General features: G+C 58.8%; 3 protein-coding genes across 3 annotated transcripts; 1 reads left to right on the forward strand and 2 right to left on the reverse strand.

The window, feature by feature from the left end:
- Positions 1-945: 945 nt before the first annotated feature.
- On the forward strand, positions 946-5,370 carry IUM83_06723 (Type I inositol-3,4-bisphosphate 4-phosphatase; the record flags this gene model as incomplete). The annotated part of the gene is made up of 1 exon (XM_067930953.1): positions 946-5,370. One exon carries the CDS (start codon positions 946-948, stop codon positions 5,368-5,370), a length of 4,425 nt encoding a protein of 1,474 aa, XP_067789779.1.
- A 141-nt stretch (positions 5,371-5,511) lies between these two features.
- IUM83_06724 (protein NLP5-like) lies at positions 5,512-6,498 on the reverse strand (the record flags this gene model as incomplete). The annotated part of the gene is made up of 1 exon (XM_067930954.1): positions 5,512-6,498. The coding sequence occupies one exon, from the start codon at positions 6,496-6,498 to the stop codon at positions 5,512-5,514; it is 987 nt and encodes a 328-aa protein (XP_067789712.1).
- A 2,176-nt stretch (positions 6,499-8,674) lies between these two features.
- On the reverse strand, positions 8,675-9,264 carry IUM83_06725 (uncharacterized protein; the record flags this gene model as incomplete). Its single annotated transcript, XM_067930955.1, has 3 exons — positions 8,675-8,830; positions 8,918-9,058; positions 9,187-9,264. The coding sequence occupies 3 exons, from the start codon at positions 9,262-9,264 to the stop codon at positions 8,675-8,677; spliced, it is 375 nt and encodes a 124-aa protein (XP_067789711.1).

The raw sequence follows: 9,264 nt of genomic DNA on the forward strand, positions 1-9,264 counted from the left end.
ACATGGATGGACCACTGCCATAGCGCGGCACTCTTCGATCTTTCATGTATTAGGAGGGAATCACGCGTGAGTTGTCGCCAACAACACTGAGGCCGTGCATCGCCCGGGCGTAATCTCGACCCATGATAGCCAGACGAGGATACATTTTCTAGCTCTGACTTGAAGAGCAAGTCACGGTGAACTGCGCCCGTCCCATAATCTGTGCCCCGTAATCTGCGATGACGCTTAAATCATTTCAGGACGCAGAACTTGCACATTGATCCAATTTTTCAATTAGGGCAAGCATTAATAGAAGAGGCAGTCCACTACCGGTATCTTCTGGAATAGAACCCCCGAGGCACGTAGCGTCTTTTAGAGCTTTACGCTGGCTAAAATACTACCGATAGTGTTATATGAATCGGAAACCGGATGCGCCACGCGTGGCAAGAATGACCGCAGCGGAGGAGGAATCCTGGGACGAATGGGACGACGCCACCGCGTCTGCATCCGAGCCCCCCCCCCCCCCCCCCGTTGCATCCACTTTGCACGACCATGAAGCCACGACGCAGGCGCATCCAACCCCACCGGATTCGCCGTCGTCCGATGCCGGGAAGTGGGGGTTCGACCTCTCATTGTGATCACATGCCCACACGATCAGATAGCATCACGTACAGCGAGTGAACTAAACAAGCGCCTCCCCCCTTCTTCCCAGTCCAAACTGACACATACAACAAATTGATACTTCCCGAGATAGTACTATTCTCGCTATTGCTCGACAATAATACAGTAGCAGCTATGCTACTATATGTAGTACAGTACAGCACAGTACTATGCCTTTCCGGAATCCGCCGCCAGCTGGGGCATCCATCACTTCACTATCCCGCAGCCTCCAGGCTCGCGTCTCCTGCTCGACGCCCGCCCCGCCCCGCCGGTCCGCGCCCCGAGGCGCGCCGCCCATGCGCCGCGATGCCGACGCCGCCTGTCGCCCCCTCCGCTGCCGCCTCCGCTGCCGCCGCCGCCGACGCAGCGTCGGCCGCGGACGACGGCCTCGTGTTCCTGCCGCAGGCGTCGCCGGCGCTGGAGCTGCTGTGCGTGGCGCTGTACCTGTCGCTGGCGCTGGTGGCCGCGTGCCGCGCGCTGTCGCAGTCGCTGCGCGCCTCGTCCTTCCCGCGCAGCTCGTTCCAGCGGCTGCTGGTGGCGTTCGCGCTCGCGCGCGGCGCGTCCTTCGTGGCGCGGGGCGTGGCGCGCAACCTGCTGAACCGCGCGGCGCTGTGCCTGTTCTTCAGCCTCGTGCTGCTCCAGACGCTGCTGTGGCTGGACGTGGCCAACGCCAAGGTCTCGCGCCGCTCGCGCCGCCTCTGGGTGGCCTTCGTCGTGGCCAACGGCGCCTTCTACGCCGCCGTGCTGGGGCTCTCGCTGCTGCACGAGGCCGAGCTGGCCGAGGCCAGGCACGCGCGCGCGCGGCTCGAGCGCTCGGCGCTCTGGACGGGCGTGCTGCCCGTGCTGCTCGTGGCCGCCGGCAGCTTGGCCAGCTCGCTCGGGCTGCTCTACTCGACGTGGCAGATGCGCCAGCGCGTGGCGCGCCTGCTGCGCCCGTCGGGCGACGGCCTGCGCCGCCGCCTGGACGAGCGCGTGGAGAGGAAGCTCACGCGCGCGCTGCGCTTCACGGCGCTCGTCATGGGCGCGTGCGCCGCGCTCTTCCTGCTGCGCACCGTCATCTACATCCAGCGGCCCTTCTCGCACCAGGGCTGCGGCGACATCCGCAGCGCCGACGTGTGCGTCGTCGTGGGCTACGCGCTGCCCGAGCTCGTGCCCTGCGCGCTCTTCCTCGTGCTCATGTGGGAGGTCGAGCCCACGCTCGAGATCCCGTCGCGCCGCAGCCTCAGCTACACGTCCGAGGCCACGCCGCTGCTGGACCACCGCGACGTGCGGCCGCGCCCGCTGCTGGTGGCCGCCAAGAAGTTCATGGACGCAGGAATCGGAGCCGCCGTCACGCAGTCCAACTCGCCGCCGGGCATGCCGGGCGGCTACTTGACGCTGGGCCGCCGCCCCAGCCCGCTCTCGCTCGGGCTTGGGAACGGCGTGCTGGACCGCGCCAAGCGGCGGCTCGAGCTTGTCGTGCGTCAACATTTAGGTGGAGGCCACAGGGAACAGCAGCCCAGCGACAGGTCTGCTCGGCTCGATTCCACCGGCAGCGCCGACTCGCCTGTGGTGACGGACTACGAAAGACAGGCAAAGCAGTTGACGGCCTCCGCCGGATCGTGGGGAAATGACGCGAAATGGCCAGCCCAGTCGACTTCGTCGGTGCCTTCGGCGTGGCTGTCGTTCCAGTGCTTCAATCTGACGCTGCCGTCCAAGTCATCCGTGAGGTCATCGTCGTTTGTTGTGCTGCACTTGATGAATGCGGAGACAGGTGCGGTGATGGCGGAGGTTGGGCGAACGGAGATTTCGCATTCAGAGGACCCGTGCTTTCACATGATGCTGGCGGTTGAAATGCGCGAGCAGGATCTGCTGCGCGCTTCAGTGTACTCGGTCCGAAACCCGAACTCGCTGGACGACCTTGACAGCCAATGGCTTGTCGGCGACCCACTTGTACCGCTATCGTCCTTTATGACAGGCTCAGCCCTCGCTATCGGACGCGCCTGTATTTTCTCGTTGTACTCCCCGTTGTCTCGGACGCAGTCTTCCGGAGAAATTGTTATTCGCTGCGAGGCGGAGGTCAAGGGCTTGCATGCCGGAATGTCCACTGACGGGCTGGAGCGTATCACTCGTTCATTTATGTATATTGGAATCAAGAACACTGGCGCCGAGAACGCCTCTACTCCCGATGACTCGGGATATTCCGAGATAGCTCAGCAGATGATTAACCTTGCCTCGACCTCCCAACGCTCTCAAGGCAAAATGCTGGTGGAAGAAGAGCTGATCGAAAGTGTGTATACGTGGGAAGTACCTTATCAGTTGCTTCAGTTGATCTTGTCCGATTTACTGGTGAAACTTGACATGCTTAAGCGTGAAATTGCGCTCGACGATGGAGATGATAGCTCGTCATCTACCCCTTCCAGTCAACTATCAACGCCTAGTGTAGGTGGTTATTCACTCCCCTCGGTGATTCCTGCTTCGCCAAGAGCTCTCGGGACAGTGCAAGAAAATGAAATGGGTCACACCGCCCAGTCGTCGGATGACTCTGAGTCGTTGCCATCAGGAGCCTCAGCCTTGAGCTCCTCATTTCAACATGAGAACCGCGTGAGACCGGCAACCAGCATCGGAATGCTGTCCGAAATGATCATTCAGATTCAAGATGACGTTATTGAACGCAAAAAGCGGAAGTGGCGTTTGGATCTGGTCAAAACGATGGAGCAATATATCTCCGAAGTGGAAGATTCGATATTAAGATATGGAGCTACCCAACACGCTGGGCTCACTTTCAAGCCTAGCACCATGAAAGCAGACGCCGATCTTCGTTTCCTGGCGCTAAACCTTCATCAGCAGTTGATGACAGTTGGCAACGCAGCTCCTACGTCGGAAAACGACGTCCAATACGGCGACCAAACAAGTGCAGCGCGCTACACGCGCCTCGTAAATTCGTTTGTCGGTGCGCTCATGTCGTCGCCTTTGCACCTATCGGGAGAATCCAGCGTAAATGGACAACAGACCGACCTCGACTCCGTACAGTTTATCGACGATGACATTAATGACGACGACGACGTTGCTTCATCTTCCCCGCCCAACGAACTGCCACTGGAGCCAGTTGAGGCGCTACGTCGGCGCGTGATTTCATTTGATTCTGCAGAGACTATCGTTAACAAGGGAGCTTCGGGACAGGATATAGCGGTTCCATCTGAGCAGCGAAAGCTGGCGGAAACGCTCGTGGCAATGGGGATCACTGAGGAGGAATTCCAGAGCATCTACGGGCTAGACGATAATGTTGACCCTTCGGATGGCATGGACATCGTCGCTGATCTAACTCCGATCGGCTCTTATGGCGATGAACCGAAAATCGCAGTACCTAGCATTGAAGAGTACGGATCAGCAGTGAGCTCCGTATCGAGCGTGCAAATGAGGAAAGCGTCGATGTCGATCGATACAAACGCTAGACCTCGCGCTCCTTTTTACAAGCACCGGATGTACGGTACAACAACAGTAGGGGCCTTTGCGGCACACGTGTACGGGTTTAAGAGTGGCGGTGTGCGACAAATGCGCGAAGAACTTGAGAGGCTTCATGCGCGTTTGGTGAAAGAAGCCCAAGCAAGCTCGGATCTCACCATGGACGCGTTGGAGCGCAAGTATAACGAGCTTAAATGGGATGTGGAGCGGCGACTTGAAGTAGCATTTTGCCAGGCGATGAGCGCGCTTGTCACGTGCTTCCAGCAGACGCTTTACGTGCACACGCACGATCATCGGGACTTTGGTCCTCATCCCTTAAAGGCCTGTGGCGTCGACTACCTGGAAATGCTTACAAGGGTTGGCTTCCTGTTCTCGGTAGAAAGTCTCCTATCTACGTATGGCAATGAACTAGGGATGCTGGGTGATACAGAGGCAGCTGTCAAGGAGCTTGGGAGGGTTCACATCAAGCTACGGCCTGTAAAGTCCCCGCGCGCTGCTGCTTTCCGTGTTTCCATCACGTCTGGCCCCTCAGGTATCGTCATCGAGCTCCCTATCATCACGCGTCGCGCCAGCGAGTTTCCGGATCGAAGTATGCACCGCGTTCCAGGACAGGATGCAGTCTCAGGGGCCATTTACCTCTCTCTGTCAACGCCCGAGCAGAAGATGCGCGCAAAGTTTTTATTCCAGAAGCCCATTCGAGTGGTGCCGGTCATCTTCTCGCAGGGTTTGAACGAGATGCAGACAGTTGCGAACACTGTGGGTAAGGCCTCTCTGCAGAAGGAGATCAACATGGAGAATGTCGTCCAGCTGGAAGCCTACGTGAACGATTTCGCCGACTGGTGTCTCAAGAAGCAGCGTCGGGACGAGGCGTCCGCTCCTATTTACGATGCCGAGGATCTGGACCGCATCCAGGCCTCGCTCACGGCGCTCAAAGTCAGCATCCAGCTATCGGGCCGATCGAAGCGGATGTCGATCCTGAGTTTGTCGTCCTCCATCGCGCGCAGCGTTGGCGGCGGCCGTGTGACGATGTGCAAATCGGCCAAGGACCGGACTTCCATGTCAATCACGCTCGAAGAAGCCAACTTGCTGGTGCGCTCGCACGGCCTCGTAGCGGACGACATGGGGGCGTTTACCAAGCTACTCCGCACGTACGGTGTTCGGCGCGAGAATGCTCGCAAGAACATTGGCAAGGCGCAGTACTGCTTCAGCGCGCTGCAGAACTACATGCTGCCGCAGGACTACCAGTGTCCGCCTGGCACAGGTGGCGGCAGTCGGGCGTATTCGTAGCATTCAGAGATGGCGAGCAGTGTACTGGAACCTGCTGCGCTGGCAACTGAAGGGTGTAATTTACGTTTTCGATTTTTTTTAACAGACTAGGGTCACGCTGATACGATGGACGGGGGATAACTGACACTACACGTGAGCTGCTCATTGTCGCAGCGTCAAGATGTCTTGCATCGACATGGTGCGGGTGCGGTGCTGGACTTCCTGCGTGGGCGAGAGTTGCGACGTCATGTCACGCTTGAAGGCAGTGAGGATGGAGGCATCGACAAGCAGGTTCAATGACGGCATGGGTGACGGCGACGCAACGCTTGACGGGGCCGGAGCAGCGAGGCTAGGTGCTGTCCAGGAGCTACTTTTGAGGCACGGGTTGGTCGAGAAGGCGAAGCTGGTCTCTTTGTTGGGACTCACCCGCTGCAAGTCGAGGTTGAAGCCGTGCATGGTGGACGGTGGCGTCATGAGCGGCGCCGCTGGAGAGTACGGAGGCGGGATTGCTGCCGTCGCTTGCGCTGCCATCGGCGCGTGTGTCATGAAGTCGCTTTCATCGACGTCGGACATGCGTTCGTCGTCGTCGGAGATGGTGGTGGTGGCATTTGAGAGCGTAGGGGAGGAGCACCAGGACTCAGCCCGTACTGCAGACAGCTTGGTGTGCGCGGCTCCCTGCATTGACGGCAGACCAACCTGCGGCATCTTCACCTGCAGTAGGCGCTTGGCGCTGGCGCCGCGAAGACTGGACGCGTTGGGGTGCAGTACTGCGGTGGGCAGCGACTCGCCTTCCTTTTCGAGCTTGCGCCGCAGGTTCTCCATTGCTTCCTGGCGGATCCGGTCGACGTTCTTCTCACTGCGGAAGCCCAGGTACGGCCAGCGTCGGATCCCAAGCGAGCGACACACGCGGATGAGCGTGCGGCTGCTGATCCCGAGGTCTTCGGCGGCTTTCTTGGCCGTGAAGGTGAAGAGCTCGGCGAGCACGTCGAAGGACAAGGTCTTAATGCCGTGTCGGGTGTGGACGCGCACGACGTATGACGCGTAGGACGCGGCCAGCGAGCTCGTGTGGCGCGCCATGCCGGGCAAGGACGGGAACGACGTCGCCGCCGGCAGTGCGATCGAGTGCACCGAAGGCAATGGGCTGGTCATCGTGGCGGTTGGTGTGAAGGGACTCGGAGCTGCGGTCGAGTGGGGGGTGTCAAGCAAAAGGGTTGCTGCTGGGCTACCAGAGAGAACGTGAGTCGCTGCGGACGGCGCTGGCGTTTTCTTGGTTTGTGATCTGCCACGGCAAATTCGAAAGTGAACAGCTTGGGCCACTTGGCCGGTGGATTTGGCGGTGGGGCTAAGAACGGTGGCGCGACATGCGTGAGGAGTGAGGACAGACCGAGCAACAATGCAGCCGATGGAAGAAGAAGGAGAAGAGAGCTCGCGGCCAGCATGGCATGGCGCGGTAACCGCAGGCTGTCTACGCCACTCTTCCACCCTGGTACGTCTTTCCATCCTCCCCTGCTTTTGGTCGCCAAACTGTGCCGAACGTGACGCACGCGTCGCCGCTGACTTTCGACGGAACTCGCACGGAAGGCCGGCCGCCGCGTCGTCGCACTGAAATGCCGGTCAACGTTAAACCTGGGTCGAGGAAGGGGTCTCCACCGGCACGCGGAAGGAAGAACATTGTGCGGAAAGCGCACTGACACGTTGAGCCCGTCCGTTCCGACTTGCGGGAGTCAGCGCGAGGAGCCAGTAGCGGTAATTTCGGTCTCAGCGCGACTACCCAAAGGGCACTTGGAGACGGGGCTCTGGGTGGACAACAGCGGCAGCGGGGCTCGCAGCCTGTCCCTCTCGTGGTGCCCGGCTGAGTCCGCTTGGCGGATCGCGCGTTCAGCGCGAGCGTTTGGTCGAGGCGCTACCAGCGGACTGGCGTCAGGGCGCCAATAACCGGAAATTCGATGGTCGATGGTCTCGCGAGCTGATTCACGGCGCACTATCACTCCGATCACGAGCGACACGAGCGACATACACACTCAAAGGCGGATAAAGGGTGCGTCCGACATAACGAGAGCACGCAACCCAACGGGCCGACGGCACTGAATGCTAGCCTAGTTAGCGACCCTGCAGCGAAAAAAAATACCAGTGCTGGAGGTTTAGTGCACCTCAACTTGCAAGTACGGTAGTACTGTACTTTGGTCTTCACGTAGTAGTGAGTGAAGATCCAACTACTCGTCCGAATGGCGTCTGGCCGATTCGACTCGAGCGCTAATGCTACCAACGCGCTCTCGAAACACGAACCGGCAAGTAAACCATAGAAACGAAGTAACCTTTTAGTCGAGACGAAACTCATAATAATGGAAGGAGTTCACGAAGAGCGGAAAGCGGTGCGTCCAGACGATAGCAGACCTCGTAGGTCACGCTGTTCGAGGCGACACCGGCAAACTGGGTTTCGTCGAAGTTGGAACAAATGAGGTCGTGGTGGCAGATTTGGGAGGCCGAAGTCGGCGCTTCGAGTTGCCTCGGAATGGGATCTTTGCAGACAAAGGTAGCCAGCACCGACAACCGAGCGGTTGAACTCGAAGCAGCTGCTGCTCGAGCGCCATGAGTGAGCGTGACTATCCCCGTTGTAGTGTGAGCAAGCCTTTCCCGAGTAGCGATTCCGATCGTGCGAAAGTGACCTAGGTAAACCCAAGACCGACTAGACTATAGTTTACAGTGCCAGCACTCCGTGTGCTCGTAATAGGAGCTTCGTGAAGAGCATTCCTTGAAGAGGGTCAAACTTGTGCAAGTGTGCTCCTGCTCTAAAAAGTCCTATGGCAACCATATGTGCTATCTTCCTAGAAACATTCCGTCCTTGAGCGGCACGAAATCAGTCAGACCTCTACAGCAGTTCGACAAGAATGATCGGCCAGCGACCGTGTCGTCAAGCCGGCGTATCGATCTTCACCAGCGATAGCGACAAACACACGGCCATTCTCGATGATTGTCGTCCGCTCTCGGCTTTGATGGTTAACAAGAAAAAAAAACGCAGAAATTCAAACACAGTCACCTGCTTTCGCGCTCTCCTGGAACTTCCACCCTCGCTCGTCGAGCTTAGTCCTACACAAAGCAGACACACTTGTGTCACACAGTGCCTTACAGAGCCGCCTGGTCGTAAGGCCGCCAGCAATAGGGTCACCAACTTCGACATGATTCCCTACTCGCCACAGGTCACACAAATTGTCGGCCGCTCTTGACAGTCCCAGACAGAATTCTCCACGATGAGACTTCTGCATCTCCAGCTCGTGCTCTCACTTCCTCTCTCTCTTTATTACTCGTACACTGCCGTGGCGTGGGCTCAGAGCGCGCCCAGCCCGACGCCCTCGAAGCCGGCGCCCGTGAGCTCCATGGCCTCAGCGGCCGCCGACTCGTCCTGCACTCGGCCTGCACGTCCGCCCGCGCTCTTCTGCTTCTGCTGCTTGAGCTTGGGCGACTTGGCCGGCCGCGTCACGTTCTACATAAAAAATAAATAGCAACATATTTTTAGCCCAGAATGCAAATAAATAAATAAAACCGGCGCCTTAGGATATCTACTGCGTACAATGGACACGCCCAGCTTCTTGCACAGCGCCTCGGCCTCCGTCCACTTGAGCACGCCGTACTCGAGGCACCACTTCTGCGCCATGCGGCTGTCGGGCCGCTGCTGCAGCAGGCTCTCGTAGAACACGCGGTCCGCGAAGCCCTGCGCCGGCACCAAATATTACAATTCAGAGGTTAAATAAAAATAGTAAAAAGAAACACCAGGCACGCGCTATGGCCCTGGAGCTGCAAGCTGCGGCCGCAGCCGCAAGCTGCGAGCGCTCGACGTACGGGCGACGGCGTGGGGTGCTTCTGGCCGGGCTTGCGGTTGGCCTCCAGCTCCTTGGACCACTCCTCCTCTTCAATCAT

Source organism: Phytophthora cinnamomi (assembly GCF_018691715.1).
Source record: "Phytophthora cinnamomi strain GKB4 chromosome Unknown Contig50, whole genome shotgun sequence".
Classification (NCBI taxonomy): Eukaryota; Oomycota; class Peronosporomycetes; order Peronosporales; family Peronosporaceae; genus Phytophthora; species Phytophthora cinnamomi.